The sequence below is a fragment of the Otolemur garnettii genome, unplaced genomic scaffold (genome assembly GCF_000181295.1).
Source record: "Otolemur garnettii isolate 467f Iridium unplaced genomic scaffold, OtoGar3 scaffold00112, whole genome shotgun sequence".
Classification (NCBI taxonomy): domain Eukaryota; kingdom Metazoa; phylum Chordata; class Mammalia; order Primates; family Galagidae; genus Otolemur; species Otolemur garnettii.
The window spans coordinates 1,023,611-1,039,673 of NW_003852507.1; the positions used below are offsets into that span (position 1 = coordinate 1,023,611).

The 16,063-nt window shown below is 48.8% G+C and overlaps 1 protein-coding gene across 11 annotated transcripts in view; it reads left to right on the top strand.

Moving 5' to 3' along the window:
- Positions 1–4,825: 4,825 nt before the first annotated feature.
- Positions 4,826–16,063, top strand: part of MYO18A (myosin XVIIIA) — a 99,557-nt gene continuing 88,319 nt past the window's right edge. For 4 of the 11 annotated variants that reach the window (XM_023517532.1, XM_023517539.1, XM_023517540.1 and 1 more), the window contains exons 1-3: positions 6,955–7,477; positions 11,536–11,633; positions 14,810–15,889. In XM_023517532.1, the coding sequence (XP_023373300.1) occupies positions 14,891–15,889 (999 nt within the window). In that variant the 5' untranslated portion in view covers positions 6,955–7,477; positions 11,536–11,633; positions 14,810–14,890. Of the gene's footprint in view, positions 4,925–6,954; positions 7,478–11,535; positions 11,634–14,809; positions 15,890–16,063 lie in introns of those variants that run through there. The other 7 variants (XM_012809766.2, XM_023517536.1, XM_023517533.1 and 4 more) reach the window with 6 other exon arrangements.

Consider the following 16,063-nt stretch of genomic DNA (forward strand, 5'->3'; position numbering starts at 1 on the left):
GTATGTGGCCAGCGCCATAACCGCTGAGCTATGGGCACCAAGCCAGTAAAAAAGATGTTAATATGCCCATTCCTTTCACTGCCATGGTTCAGGGAAAAGAACATGGCTCTGGAGCCTTGGGGACTTCAGTTTGTTTGTTTGTTTGTTTGTTTGTTTGTTTGAGACAGAGCCTCAAGCTGTCCCCCTGGGTAGAGTGCCGTGGCATCACAGCTCACAGCAACCTCCAACTCCCGGGCTCAAGCGAGTCTCCTGCCTCCGCCTCCCAAGCAGCTGGGACCGCAGGCGCCCGCCACAACACCCGGCTATTTTCTGGTTGCAGCCGTCATTGTTGTTTGGCGGGTCCGGGCTGGGGATTCGAACCCGCCACTTCAGGTGTACGTGGCCGGCGCCCTAGCCGGTTGAGCCATAGGCGCTGAGCCGGGACTTCAGTTTGAATCCTGACTCTGCCACTCTTAGGCTGTGCTCAAGTCACAAACCTATCTGTGCTTCATTTCCATTGCTGTGAGTTAGTGCTTACTATATGCTGGGCACAGTTCTTTTTATCCATCAACTAATTTAATTTTTTTAATTAATAAACTTTAGGAGGCTGAGGCAAGAGGATTGCTGAAGCCCAAGAGTTTGAGGTTACTGTGAGTTATAATGCCACGGCACTCTACCAAGGGCAACAAAATAAGATTCTGTCTCAAAACAAACAAAAATAAAATTTATTTTTTTAAGCATCTTAAGTTCACAGCAAAATTAAGTAGAAAGTACAGCGGTTTTCCTCTATGCCCCCTTCTCCTCTATATGGACTATCTCCCCATTATCACATCTTCCTCCTGAATTAGAGCTGTATAGTTGTTATAATTGATGAAGCTACATTGACACATCATTGTCACCCAAAGTCAGTAGTTGACATTAGGATTCACTCTTGGTATTGTATATCCTATGGGTTTTGACAAATGTATGGTGACATGCATCCACCATTGTAGTATCATACAGAATAGTTTCACCGCCCTAAAAATCCTCTGTGCTCTGCCTAACCCTTGGCACTACTAATCTTTTTACTGTCTCCATGGTTTTGCCTTTTCCAGAATGTCATATAATTGGAATCATAACAGTATGCAGCCTTTTCAGATTGGCTTCTTTCACTTAGTAATACACATTTAAGTTTCCTCCATGTCTGGCTTGGCGCCCATAGCACAGTGGTTATGGCGCCAGACACATGTATGGAAGCTGGCAGGTTTGAGCCTGGCCCAGGCTAGCTAAACAACAATGACAACTGCAACAAAAAAATAGCCAGGTGTTGTGGCAGGCGCATATAGTCCCAGCTACTCGGGAGGTTGAGGCAAGAGAATCGCTTGGGAGGAATCTGAGGTAAGCCCAGGAATCTGAGGTTGCAGTGAGCTATGATGCTACAGCACTCTACCGAGGGCGACATAATAAGACTCTGTCTCAAAAAAAAAAAGTTTCCTCCATGTCTTTACGTGGCTTGACGACTCATTTCTTTTTAGTGATGAATAATATTCTATTGTCTCGATGTACCATAGTTTATTTACCCATTCATCTACTGAAGGTCACCTTGGTTGCTTCCAAGTTTTGGCAATTATGTATAAAATTGCTGTAAACGTGTGTAGGCTGGGTGCAGTGGCTCACCCCTGTAATCCTAGCACTCTGGCAAGCTGAGGCAGGTGGATTGCTTGAGCCCAGAAGTTTGACACCAGCCTTAGCAAAAGCAAGACCCTGTATCTACTAAAAATGGAAAACTAGCCAGGTATTGTGGCAGGTGCCTGTAGTCCCAGCTACTCAGGAGACTAAGGGAAGAGGATCTCTTGAGCCCAAGAGATCCAGGGCCACAGAGTGAGACTCTGTCTCAAAAAACAAACAAACAAACAAAAAACCCAAACAAATATTGTGTGCAGGATCCCTTCTTTCCTTCCTTCCTTCCTTTCTTTCTTTTTTTCTTTCTGTTTAGAGACAGGGTCTCCCTCTGTCAATCAATCCGCAATGCAATAGTGTGATCATAGCTCATCATAACTGCAAACTCATGGGCTTAAACAAACCTTCTGCCTTCGCCTCCCAAGTAGCTGGGACTATAGGAACACACCACTAGAGCCAGCCAGCTAATTTTGTTTTCAGTTTTTGTAGAGACAGTTTCGCTATCCTCCAACTTTAGCCTCTCCAGTGCTGGATTGCAGGTGTGAGCCACCACACCAAGCCTGTGTGCAAGCTTTTGGCTGGATGATATGGTAAGAGTTTGTTTGTTTATTTATTTATTATTTTTGAGACAGAGTCTCACTTTGTCGCCCTCAGCAACCTCAAACTCTTGGGCTCAAGCGATTCTTTTGTCTCAGCATCCCAAATAGCTGGGATTATAGGCACCCACCACAATGCTCGGCTATTTTTTAAGAGACAGGGTTTCACTCTTGCTCAGGCTGGTCTCCAACCTGTGAGCTCAGGCAATCCATCCTCCTTGGCCTCCCAGAGTGCTAGGATAAATGTACTTTTACTTAACAAAATATACATTATAAAACTTTACAAAGAGGTGGCCAACACATAGAAAATATTTTGTAAATATTTTGTAAAATTTTGTAATGAATATTTTGTAAAAGGTGAAAGATTTATATGATCTGAAGAGAAACCAGAGTATGTAATGAATATTTTGTAAAGGTACGTTTAGCTAGAATTTCCCATTTTGCCAATGTATGGTGACTTTAAGGGCCATACGTTACCCATTTTGAGTTAATTTTTGGTTGTGAAGGGTGTAAGAGCTATACCTAGATTCTTTATATATATATATATATATATATATATGAATGTCCAGTTTTTCCAGCACCATTTGTTGAAAAGACTAAACTCATTTAATTTTTAAAATAAACTTTGAGGGAGAGAGGCACTATTATTATCACCAATTTCAGGTAAACTGAGGCACGAGAGATTTCACAAATCACTAACACAGCTAGTACTTGTCAGAACTAAGATCTGAACCCACGCAGCCTGGCTCCAGAATCCATGCACACTCCACTTCTATCTATAATAATAATGTGAGGAATAAAGATATTGTCTAGCGTAAAAGAGGTGCTCAGAAAGCAGGAGGGATAGTCATTCTACCTAGTTTCCAAGGTTCCACTCAAATGTCATGTTCTAGAAGTAGCTTCCTCACTCTTCCAGCCACTAGGACTTCCATCATAGCACCTATCTCTATCTCATCATCCAAGGAATGACAGCATGATGAGCCCTACTTCAGGCACCTCTGCCTGTTCCCTATGTGAGTTCCCTGGAGACAGGCCACATCTGAATTTCTTCTGTGTCACTCAGCGTGCCTGGGGCTGCATTTGGCACTTAGCAGGCAACGTTTGTTAAATTGAGTTTGAGTTGCATGTTATTCCTTTATCCAAAACGCTCCTCCCAGCTGGGCATGGTAGCTCATGCCCATAATCCCAGCACTTTGGCAGGCCTAAGGGGTGGGAAGATAGCTTGAGGTCAGAAGTTTGAGACTAACTAAACAAAATATTGACACCCCATCTCTACTAAAAGTAGAAAACTTAGCTGGGCATGGGGGTAAGTACCTGTAGTCCCAGGAGGCAGAGGCCAGAGGATCACTTAAGGCTTAAGTCTTAAGCCCAGGAGTTTGAGGTTGCTGCGAGCAATTATCACGCCACTGCCTCATGCCTGGGCAACAAAGTGAGACCCTGTCTCAAAATAAGTAAATAAATAAAATAAAAATAATAAAAATAAAACAAAAAAATAAAAAAACCCCAACCAAACTACTTGTGCTGGTGTGGTCTATTCCTCAGGAATTCCTACTCTTACTCAACTCTGCTCCTAAGTCTCCTCCTCACTCTACTCTCCAGCCTTTCCTGGTCTGTCGGGTTGTGCCACCCTTGCCTAGAGAAGTTCCTGTTTGGGCTGTCTGGGGAGGCAGCTGCCATTATCTGCTATACCCTTTTTCCTGCACCACCCCACTCACCAAGTTTCTTCCATATTCTGGGGTACCCTACTCCATCATGGACATTATCTAGAGAAATGTCCACTTCTCTCTTTCCAATCAAGATATAGCACCTATCTTGGAGGCCTGGTCTCTGAACACCTCTTGGCGTCTCCCAGGAAGTCTAAAACCTCTTTGAGTTGTGTAGAGCAGCTCACTTGATACCACAGGACATGACAGACCCAGGGACAGACTGCATTCCAAAGAGCTTCTGAAGGGTGTTAATCTTGGCATTGGTGGACTCTTTCAGGGAGTAAGTGCCACTTATGGCGGTGCTCTAGGGCCCTGGTATTACCTCTTGGGCAGCTTCACCTTAGGCCAGGCTCTTTCCGAGCAGGCTATTGGGAAACTGTTCCCACTTTGGGAAGTCCATTTGAGCCGGGCCACCCTGGACACGGCAGGCAGAACCTGCTATGGACTGAGCCAGTTGGTGCCATCCAGCAGGGCCTAGCCACCTTGGGAAGAGGTGGCCAGCAAGACTCAACTGCTTCCTCTAAACAGCACTGCCCTGGGCATAGCCTGCAGAGTCCAGTGTCTGCTTTAGACAAAACCTCTTCTACACATTTATCACAACGCTGGTGACTACCCTGGGCAGCGCCACTAAACAACTTCCAGACTTGTCCAGCAGCCTCCAGCGCTCAGGACAGACAGGACCTGCAGGCAGGGCCTCCCGAGCACAGAGAGAGGGGCCTCGGAGACCACTGCGGACACAGTCTCCCAGGGCAGCGCCGGTGCCCGCATGGCCCGCGTCTGGCCGCGCGCCTAGCGCTGCCAGGCAGGCCGGGCGTTTTTTCCCGGAGCCGCCAGCAGGGAGCTCCCTTTCGGCTCTGCTCGCGCGGTCGCGGGGGGCGGCGCTGCGCCGCGCCGCGCCGCGCCGCGCTCCTGCCCGGACCGGGCCAGGGCCGCTGGATGCCGCGTCTCCGCTTCTGCTGCCTGCCGGGCGGGCTCCGGCGGCCGGTGAGTGCGGGGAGGCGGGGGCGGACCCTCGGTAGCTGGCCGGGCCCGGTGGAGCGGTGGGGCCGCGGGGCGGGCTCCGGCCGGGTGGACGGGCGGGCGGGCGGCGGGGCCCGCCGGCTCCTCCTCCTTCCCTGGCCCCTGGAAGCGGCGGCCCGGACTCCCGGCTTCGGTCCCTGGCGGCGCCGTGGAGCTCAGCGAACGGGAGCGGGGTCCGACCGGGAGGGGAAGGAGGGGGTAGGGGAGCCCCAGCCCCTTCGGCCAGCCTGGGGACGCGGGGAGGCAGGACGGGGTGGCCTCAGTTTGGGGGGATTCGGGGCTTGGAGGAGCGGAGGTGGCCCAGAGCTGCGGGGTTGGGGCTGCAGCTTTGGGCGTGGGGGCTTCTCGGGGCCAGGCCCAGGCCCCCAGATACAGCGATGGAGCGAGGAGCTGAGGAAGGCAGCGGGGAAGGCGAGCACCTCCACTGAGCCCTTTATCCCTCCCAGCGGCCTTCACTCTTTCACTGCCAGGCCGACTGCGGGCTCCTCTCAAAGGAGCAGCTGCTAGACAGCTGGCAAAACAATGGAGACCCCGATTCCCTGGGCCCCCTCCCCTTGGGACAGAAGGCGGAATGAGGGAGTGAGGGTGGGGGTAAATGGGAGACTTTGGGGATTAGGGAGTGGAGGCTGTCCCCAGTGACGGCTGCTCACCTCACCTTTCCCTGCAAAGGGGTGGGGTGTGTGTGGGAAGGTCGGACTGCCTGCCCCAGGCCTCTAGGAGACCGCCCTGACGCCCCGCCCTGCTAACCTGTCATGCCGGTTGTTTCGCCAATGGGAAGGGGAGATAGTGGGGTTAACTGTCCCCCACTCCGTGTTGAGGGGACGCTACCTAGTACCTAGCCTGGTCAGGAGTGTGGGTCGTGTTCCTGGCTGAGATAAGGCCTGCAGGGACACACACACGTTGGGGCTTTGTTGTGGGGGTGGAGTGGGGGTGTCGCCCCGTTGCAAGGCACATGTGTCCTGCTGATTAGTTGGAAAGGCTGAGCGCAGAATAAGCCAGAGGTAGGGGGAGGTGAGAAGGAAGACAGCTAGCTTGTTTTTTAAGCCGGTACTCAATTTGCCTGGTCACTTGGCCAAGGAGCATATGTTTGGCGTTGGCCTCTTAGTTTGTGCTGGTGTGGGGACAATGAGGAGAATGCTTTCTGAGAGGAGTTCTTCTGGCTTGGGCCATCTTGCCCTCAGGTTCCCAAAAATTATAGAATTGGCTTCCCTCTCCTTCACTTTGCCAATGATAGGCTAGTTTGCTGGGTTCATTTTGTCTCTCAAGTCCCTGGCATGGCTGTGGCTGAGGAGACCTTTGTACCTGCCCCCTGCACACAGTGATCTGTGGGAAGTGTGTATGCACTGGGGCTGTGGTGAGAGGGAGGGAAGGTCACCTGGGTGATTAAAAGCAAGATCACCTTTGCAGGACATTGAATCCAGAACACATGGAATCAAGCTGCCTTTCCTTATGCTTACCAGATCTAGAGCCCTTTTCTTGACAAGTTGGTATCCTGTTGTCATGGCAATAGGTCTGACCTAACATTCCCCACCCTTTTTTGATTGGGGGTTACTTTCTATTTGGGGATATTGAATGTTGCTCTCCTGAGGTCTCTGGCTTCCTGACAAGCCTCCTTGGCTCTTTGTCAATGGCCTGCCACCTCCTCAGCTTCCCCTCTGTCCTTTTGTGATGAGGGCTTTCCAGGAAACATCCTTCTGGTTTCTGGACTTGACACGACTGGTTATGTATAGCCTCTGGTGGAGGTGTATTTGTCCATCTGGTGTTGAGGGCATCGAGGCTGGGGCACAGGGCCTCAATCCCAGGAAGACAATGGCTTTGGGAGCAGCTATTGTGTTGAGGGGGGATTAGGAGAACGAGAAGGCTTGTAGGTGGGGTATGAGGGATGGGGTGGGAGGGATCATGGGCTGTTGGTCAGCTTCCTTTGGGAGCTTTGAACTTTGAACAGTTGATGACCTGGCACCTGGTAACTCTGAGTATCTAATTTGTTTGTTCTCTTGGCCTGTCTCAGGTGCCAGGGTGTGTGCCTGAGGGTTTCCTCCTGTGCCCCAGACTTTCCTGAGAAGCCTTCAGTGGATTATGCCCTTTCTGACTCCTGCCTGTCTCTCAACCTCACTCCTAGTTAGTCTGGGCAACCAGGCACTTGCCTGGAACCCCTTTGCTGACCTGGCCTGGGGCTCCTCATAAAGGGATGCTTGTGTCTTCAGGAATTGGGCCTGAAAACTCTGGGGTCTCCCAGAAGCAGGTACCTAAAGATGGATTGGGTGGGGCAGAACTGGAGCTTATGTGAAAGGGAGAATCCACCCTGCTGGGGTGGAGCAGGGAGTTGTTGGAACTCAGGAAGCCTTGATCCGGACTTGGTGTGTCACAGGTCTCCAGGGCAGCAGAGCTTTTCTTGCTCCTTCAAACCAGAGGTCCACCCAGCCAGACTCTTACCCAGAGTGGATGCCTCCAGTGGGAACCAGAACATCCATGTGAGCTGGGTCCTGTCAGGGGCCCTGGGCTCTAGGCCTCTGCTAGGTACGGTGGGTAAAGCTGAGAGGCTCTGACTTGATGTAGCTTAAAGATTTGAGGGGTTGGGTGGCCTCTGTGGCTCAGTGGGTAGGGCACTGGCACCATGTACTGAGGGTGGCGTGTTTGAACCCAGCCCCGCCAAACTGCGACAAAAAATAGCCAGGTGTTGTGGTGGGCGCCTGTAGTCCCAGCTACTCAGGAGGCTGAGGCAAGAGAATCACCTAAGTCCAGGAGTTGGAGGTTACTGTGAGCTGTGACACCACAGCACTCTATCAAGAGCAACAAAGTGAGACTCTGTCTCAAAAAAAAAAAAAAGGCTGCGCCTGTGGATCAGTGGGTTGGGTGCCAGCCCCATATACTGGGGGTGGCGAGTTCAAACCTTGCTCCAGCCAAACTGCAACAAAAAACTGCCCACGTTGTGGCAGGCACCTGTAGTCCCAGCTCCTCGGGAGGCTGAGGCAAGAGAATTGCCTAGGCCCAGGAGTTGGAAGTTGCTGTGAGCTGTGTGATGCCAGCACTCTACTGAGTGGGATAAAGTAAGACTCTGTCTCAAAAAAAAAAAAAAAGATTTGAGGAGAATGGGATGGCCCAGCCCACTGTATGCTAACAGGACTTGGGATGGGGGCTTGATGGAGTTTCTAAATTCTGCTTTGGGCCAGGCCAAGAGAGTGGTTTAAGATCTGCACACCCCAACCGGCTTCACCATCCCTACCCCACCCCCAGCATTTTCCAAGGTAGCTTGAATTAGAGGGTGGGGAGGTATAGAGGTGGAGCTGGATTGAGGGCAGGGAGCAGACCTGGTGAGCCTCCACTCTCTGCTCCCTAACTTCTCTAATCTTTTCTGGAGGTGGGAATTGTGTGACTTGTAAATTATCCACATTCTTTGACATTTCAAACAGTTTCAAGTAGGCCAGTGCTTTGAGTTGTTGGACTGATGACTTTACTGGGCTCAAGACCTTTGCTCTCTGTTAGGTACTTTATGTTTATTTACAAGGGATTATTTTTATTATTCTCTGGTATTCATAGATGTTGGATGATGGGCTCAAGGTCACACAACATGTCAGAGGCAGAACAGAATTAGAACCTGCAGTTTGTGGCTGAATAGAATACTTCGCCAGGAAAGTCTTGAGGCCAAGTTTGAGATCTCAGGCCCTTGTAGATTTTAGAACTGAAATAGCTGAGGCCCGGAGAGGGGACAGGACTTGCTCAAGGTCACACAGAGGGGTTGGAGCAGAGTGGGGCTGTTATGGACTTGAGCGGCCCCAAGGGGCTGAGCAGTGTACCTGGAAGAGTAGCAGGGGAGTAGGCTGAGCTGCTGGCATCTTTGCTCTCTTGTGTCTCCGGCCCGCGGGATTGCTGCGTTCCGCGGGAGGGGGTTAGTATCGCAACGAGAGGCGCGGCGGGGCTGCGGCTGCGCCGGCCCGGCCGCCTGGAAACGCAAAAGGCAGCCGGCTCCCCGCGTTTGCGGCGGGCGGGCCGGCTGATGTCATGTGAGAAGCGTGCAGTCGGAGTGAGGGAGCACACCTGGAGCCGGATAAGCTCCGTGTGACCTGGCAGTGAGTCACCGGACGCTGCGGAGCTCAGCAGAACCGGCCAGGAGCAGGCTTGGCGGCGGCTTCCCTTGGGGCCGCCGGCCTGGGCCAGGTGCTTCGCGACCCCACTGGGCCGCTTTTGCAGTCAGTCCTCGGTGCGGGCCAGAGCCAAGATAGGGGCCTCGGGGCTGTCGGAAACGGCCGCTCAGGGGAGGTCAGAGGCCGAGAGAGGGAGGCAGGCTCTCTTGGGAAAGTATTTCCTTTGTATTTATTTATGAGTGTGGTCTGGGGTGGGGGTTGGGGGACTGACCTAAGTATACTCCCGCAGCAGCCTAGTCTGGGCGCCCTCCTCTTGGGATGCTAACATTATAGTTTCCATTTCCTGGGGTTTCTTCTTTGCCAGAACCTGGGTGACCCATTTAAATCTGTCCCCACTTACAGCCACAAGACACAACTGAAATATATTTTAAACAAGTCCCCCAAGTCGCTGAAACTTTTGCAAGATACCAAGGCAATCCTTAAACTATTGCAAATCCGTTTACAGCTTTAATGTGAATGGTTTGCTTAGTACTTAGGCAAGACTTTCTTTAGTTTTTGTTGGGTTTTTTGGTCTTTAAAATCATTAAAGTAACAGGCTGGAAAAAAGTTGAGTCAGGTACATTAGATAGAAAGCTCAAGTGTTACTTACCCCTCTTTTGTCTTACTCCCCAGAGATAACCAATGGTAGACCAACGTAATAGATCTTTCCAGACTGTTGTTCAAAGAGCTTGATAGATTTATTCTACATATTTTATATATTTATAGTTTAATATACACATATTATATAGTGCATAAAATATTTTACATAAATATTAAAACTTTTTATTCTGTAGGAAATAAATAGCATCTAGAAAAGTAGAAGAAAAATTACGAATAATCCCATTACCCCAAGTCCCTGGGCTTAAATATGTATATATACACACATACCCCTATCAACTGAATATTCTCATTGTGAAAAATTAAAACAATATAGGGAAGCACAAGTCTGCCGACTCCTCTAAAATCCCAGCCTCCTTCACAGAGCATATGCATATACAATTACTGCATGTGACGTACATGTATATATCCACCCATACATACATTTTTTTTATTTTAGCAAAATTATATATTATCCTGCAATTTGCTTTTTTCACTTATAAATAGACTCTTTTCTTCTATATATACAAATCTACCTCATTCTTTTTACTCACTGCCCAGCTTTTCCATCAGTTAGCCATTCCCTAGTGATGGACATAGTTTTAGTTATCAGTCTTACGTTACCAGTCTTAGTTATTAGTGTCTTGATAGTTTTACTAACCTGCTAAATGAAAACTAGTATTTACCTTTATTTTGCATGTCTGTGAATATTACTGAGGCTGAATACCTGTTTATTGGCATTCTTAACTTCTGTATCTGAATTCCTGTCTGTAGTATCCTTGGCACTATCTTTTTTTTTTTTTTTTTTTGAGACAGAGCCTCAAGCTGTCCCCCTGGGTAGAGTGCCGTGGCATTACAGCTCACAGCAACCTCCAACTCCTGGGCTCAAGCGAGTCTCCTGCCTCCGCCTCCCAAGTAGCTGGGACCACAGGCGCCCGCCACAACGCCCGGCTATTTTTTGGTTGCAGCCATCATTGTTGTTTGGTGGGTCCGGGCTGGGGATTTGAACCTGCCACCTTAGGTGTACGTGGCTGGCGCCTTAGCCCGTTGAGCTATAGGCGCCGAGCCCTTGGCACTATCTTTATGGAGCCTCTGGACTCAAGCTAGCGTGATCTAACTTGGCCATGTGCTCACTAGGTTGCCTTTACTTCTTTGGGCTTTACTTTCCATATACAAAGGTCTTAGTTACTCTTGGGCTGATAGTCATTTGTGCACTCTATTATCATCTTAGTATCTCATTTAGATGGCAAAAAATACTACTATTAGGTATTATTCTTGAATGGGGTACGCATTGTAGGAAGGGCTTATATACATATTTCTTTTAATTCCTATACTTTATGTGTATATACTATTAATATTATCTCTGTTATATAGATGGAGAAATAGAGTCACAGAGACCTTAAATGACCTGCCTAAGATGGCATAGCTATTAACTCGGATTCGTTCCCAGTTTTATAACCTGACATCCAAAGCCTGAGCGCTTTCAGTAGGCTTATTTACCTTTATATCACTTGAATCTAGTACATACTTGATAGATACATAATTTTTCTCAACATTTTATCTCAAAGATCTGTAAACATTCAGAAAGGTTAAAGGATTTTTTTTAGTAAACACCTTCTACCTCCTAGATTCTTCAATTAACATTTTCCTCTCTTTACCATCACATATGTACCCCTTGACCCAGCCATCGAAGTATCTTAAATTGTTGCCACATCTCAAAGTAAATTGTAGACATCCATATATTTTACCCCCAATACTTTAGTATATTTATTTACAATTCTTTTTTTCTTTTGAGTGAATATTTACAGACAATGAAATGCCTAAATCTTATGTGCACTATTTGTTGATTGTTAACAGATGCTTATACCTGTCAACCCAAACAGCAGCCAGTGTACAGGGCAGGAACATCACCCTCATGCCCTTTCTCATACCATCTCCACTCCTGCCCCGCAGAGGTAACTACTGTTCTGAATTTTTTTTGCCCTAGATTAGTTTTGCCTGTCTACAAGTAGGTGATGGAGCCCAGCTGTCTAGCAAATTGGGGATGAGGAGCATAGGATTAGCAGTTGCATTATAGATCTGGTCCTGGAAAGGGAGGCTACAGGGAGTTAGGTAGCTCCAGACATGTGGCTCAGGAGAGAACTAGTCCACAGTGAGGCCTGGCAATTATGGGGGTGACAGTGGAAAAAGGGTGCCTTGTGAGCTGTGTAGATGATAGTGGCAGTACAGGGAGAGTGAGGGAAGGGCTGATGTGGCCTTAGTCTCTGAAGGCTCCAGGGTTGGGAAAAGGTTAATACAAAGTTGCATCCACAAGAGGCTTAGATATTTGAAATTTTAGAGCTAGAAGAGAGGCCTAGATCATCTAGTCCAACCTTGAGCAATGTGACGGGCTCAAGGTCCCCCAGCAATTTGTTGGCAGATCCAAGCCTGGATACCAAGTCTCCTAAAACTTATGGCTAGTGCTGTCACCTGTGCTCCTGCTGTGATTGACTATTGTTCCTGGTTGCTGCAGTGACTGAGGAATGATATTGATTTTGCTGAGGGATTTACATGAAATTACTTCCCAGGGACCTTTTTAGCTCAAAGATTCTGAAATTCTGGGGGCTGTTTTCCATTGATACTGCTTAGCTACCAAGGCCCCAGCAAACAGCAAGGTTAGGGTAAGTGTTGCAAAGTGAGAATTGGGTGTCTTGGTGGGATAGCACTGTAGGCAGTTGTGTTCTCTGTGGTTGGGCCGAGGCCAAGATACTCTTGTATGTCCCCCTCTAAGTCCCCAAGGTGGATTTCTGTCTTCATTCCCCCCTAGGATCATTTTTAAACCAGTCCTTTTAAAACTGTGCAGGTAGAGGTAGGTGAGGAGTAGGATGGGCAGTAACCAGCTGAAGATCTCACATTTTTGTATGTGGTAGGTTTGTGCCACACCCCTATCAGCATTCAGGAGGAGAGAGACTCCCTGTGTTAAAGTTGAGCTTTGAAGCAAGGATGCCAGCTGTCAGGCACTCCTCTACCCCAAAGCAATTCAAATGTAGCTGGCCTAGGCCCTTGGCTGTGTGCCTCTTAGGCCCTAGATTTCCTGTCTTCCAAGGAACATTTAGAACATTTAGAACCAACAAGTTCAGAAAGCACTTTGTTTCACCAAGTAGAACCTGAGGTCAGAGGGGAACATGGCTCATGCTAGGCTCCCAGGGAGCTAGAGACGAAGCCAGATTTTCTGCCTCTTGCATACTTGAGATATGGTTAGTCTGAATTGAGATGTGCTCTAAGTGTAAAATACACACCAGATTTCAAAGATGTAATTTGGAAAAGAGAATGTAAAATGTCTCAATATTTTTTATATAGATTACATGTTGAGATGACAGTATTTTGGATATATCACATCAAATAAAATATTATCAGCCTGAGCAACACAGTGAGACTTCATCTCTAAAAAAAAATTAGCCAACCATGGTAGCAAGGGGCTATAGTTCCAGCTACTTAGGAGGCTGAGCTAGAGGATTGCTTTAGCCCAGGAATTTGAGGTTTGCAGTAAGCTGTGCCATTGTACTCCAGTCTGGGTGACAGAGTGAAACTCTGTCTCACAAAAATAAATAAATAAATTTAATTAAATTAAAAATGTTAAAGCTAATTTTACCTGTTCCTTTTACCTTTTTTAGTGAAAATTTCAAATTACACATATGACTTAAGATATATTATTATATTTCTGGACAGTGCTGCTCTAGAAAGGAGCTTTGTTGGCCTGCCAGGAATCACATGGATCAGAGTCCTGGGGTTGGGGGAGCAATTAGCCATTGCACCAGGCCCTTTGGGAGTTCCAGGCTTGGATGCCTTCCAGGATGCTGTACCTGTGTTGGGTCTGGGGAGGGGGAATTCCCTCTAGGTAGAATGGGAAGCCTAGAGGGCCCTGTTTGGTTGTGAGGGCTAGGGGTACACAGAGAGGAAAGGCTTGTCCTGGGCCTGGCATAAGACCATTACTAGAAGGGGTAAGCTTATAGATCCTGTGTCTGAAACTCAGAGGGAGAGACATTCACTAAAGAAAAAAATGACATTTAATTTCTAATTAGGTGGTGTGGCCCACTTCTTCTTGTTCCCTGCTGATTAGAACAAGAAAGACTCTAAACTCCTCCTCACCAGGTTTTTCTCAGGCCCATCCCCACTTGGGTGTGCAGGGGCGTGGGGTAGGTTAGCACCATAGTTGCTGGTGTCCTGGAGCTGGGATTTTCTCTCAGGATGCCACAACTTTCTTCCCGAGGCTATATTTAGGTGTTGGTCTGGGGAAAAGGATGTGAGTTTTTCAGGATCCTGTTTATCCTGCAGACCCTACCCCACCCCCACCCTGCAGCTGTCCATCCTCTGTTCTGTCTGGAACTTCCCCTTCCTTCCCTCCCTGCTTCACTGTGGGTACCCAGGCCGTGGAAAGAATGTATTTTTCGCTATTCAATCACAGCATCTCCATTTATTAGCTGTATAACAACTAACATATACTTAAAATGAGTCCTATTTTTCTCATTTGTGAATTGGATTCACCTTGCTATTAGATTCTACCTTGCTATTAGATTCTACCTTGCTATTAGATTCAAAAGAGATAGTGTATGTAAGGTGCCTGGTATTATCCCTGGCGAGTAATAGCCATTAAATATATATTGGTTCTTTTGTTAGGCAGTACCTAAGGGATAACAAGGGCTCTAGGGATAACAGCCCAGTGGTCTGCGAGCTCTGTTGCTTCAGTGGCTAGCTGCAGGGAGGTGTTGGTGTACTCAGCCTCTTTTCTTTTCTTTGTGTCTGAATCCTAGGTTGGCTTGATACATCCTCATTCTAGGAGATCAGGTCTTACAGGCACACCTAAGTCTTGATCTATCAGGGATTCAAGGAAATGACAGTCTTGGAGTCTGGACTTTTACAGACCTATCTAAACCTAAAGTTTCCTTTTTGTAAAAGGGGGTAGTAATAGCACCTATCTACAGAAATGTTGTGATGATTAAATTAACTGAGACAGTATTGGGCAAAGCAGAGTGCCTGGCACACAGCTAGCACCTTGTCATGGGTAGCTCAGTCAGCTGCTTTTGTCTGGACTGGAGACACAGGAAGAGGCTATGCTCGAATAACTTTTTTTTCTGTGTGTTTCTGTTTGCAGCAGCAAAGTGGGGCACAAAGACCCTGTACTAAGCACTTATAATCCTCTGGGGGTGCCACCCCTAAAAGCAGCACCCTCACCATGTTTAACCTAATGAAGAAAGACAAGGACAAAGATGGTGGGCGGAAGGAGAAGAAGGAGAAAAAGGAAAAGAAGGAGCGGATGTCAGCGGCAGAGCTCCGGAGCCTGGAGGAAATGAGCCTGCGACGAGGCTTCTTCAACCTGAACCGCTCCTCTAAGCGTGAATCCAAGACGCGCCTGGAGATCTCTAACCCCATCCCCATCAAGGTGGCCAGTGGCTCTGACCTGCACCTGACTGACATTGACTCCGACAGCAACCGAGGCAGCATCATCCTGGACTCAGGCCACCTAAGCACAGCCAGCTCCAGTGATGACCTCAAGGGTGAAGAAGGCAGCTTCCGAGGCTCCGTGCTGCAGCGGGCAGCCAAGTTTGGCTCTCTTGCCAAGCAGAACTCACAGATGATTGTCAAGCGCTTCTCCTTCTCCCAGCGTAGCCGGGATGGGAGTGCCTCAGAGACCTCAACCCCCTCGGAGCACTCTGCCGCCCCATCACCACAGGTGGAGGTGAGGACTCTAGAGGGACAGCTGATGCAGCATCCTAGCCTGGGCATCCCTCGACCTGGGCCCCGGTCCCGAGTTCCTGAGCTGGTAACTAAAAAGTTCCCAGCTGACCTGCGCCTGCCCCCCGTAGTGCCCCTTCCCCCACCTGCTCTCCGGGAGCTGGAGCTTCAGCGACGGCCCACTGGAGATTTTGGCTTCTCCCTACGGCGTACAACCATGCTGGATCGGGGCCCCGAGGGCCAGGTCTTTCGGCGGGTGGTTCACTTCGCTGAGCCTGGTGCAGGCACCAAGGACCTGGCCCTGGGGCTGGTGCCAGGAGATCGACTGGTGGAGATTAATGGGCACAATGTGGAGAGCAAGTCAAGGGATGAAATTGTGGAGATGATCCGGCAGTCCGGGGACAGTGTGCGGCTCAAGGTGCAGCCCATCCCAGAGCTCAGTGAGCTGAGCCGGAGCTGGCTACGGAGCAGCGAGGGATCCCGCAGGGAGCCAGCTGATGTGAGTGCTTCCATGGGTACCAGGGGTGAGCAGGGATCAGGAATACTGGCATCTCCTGCTGTTGTACTGAAGGGGGGGTGATTGGGGTAACCAAAACGTGTAGTCAGAGCCCAGCAAGTGTGTAAGTGGGGTTGCCTGCCATTCACTTTCTGAGCCTGCAGGTAGGAGTGACCT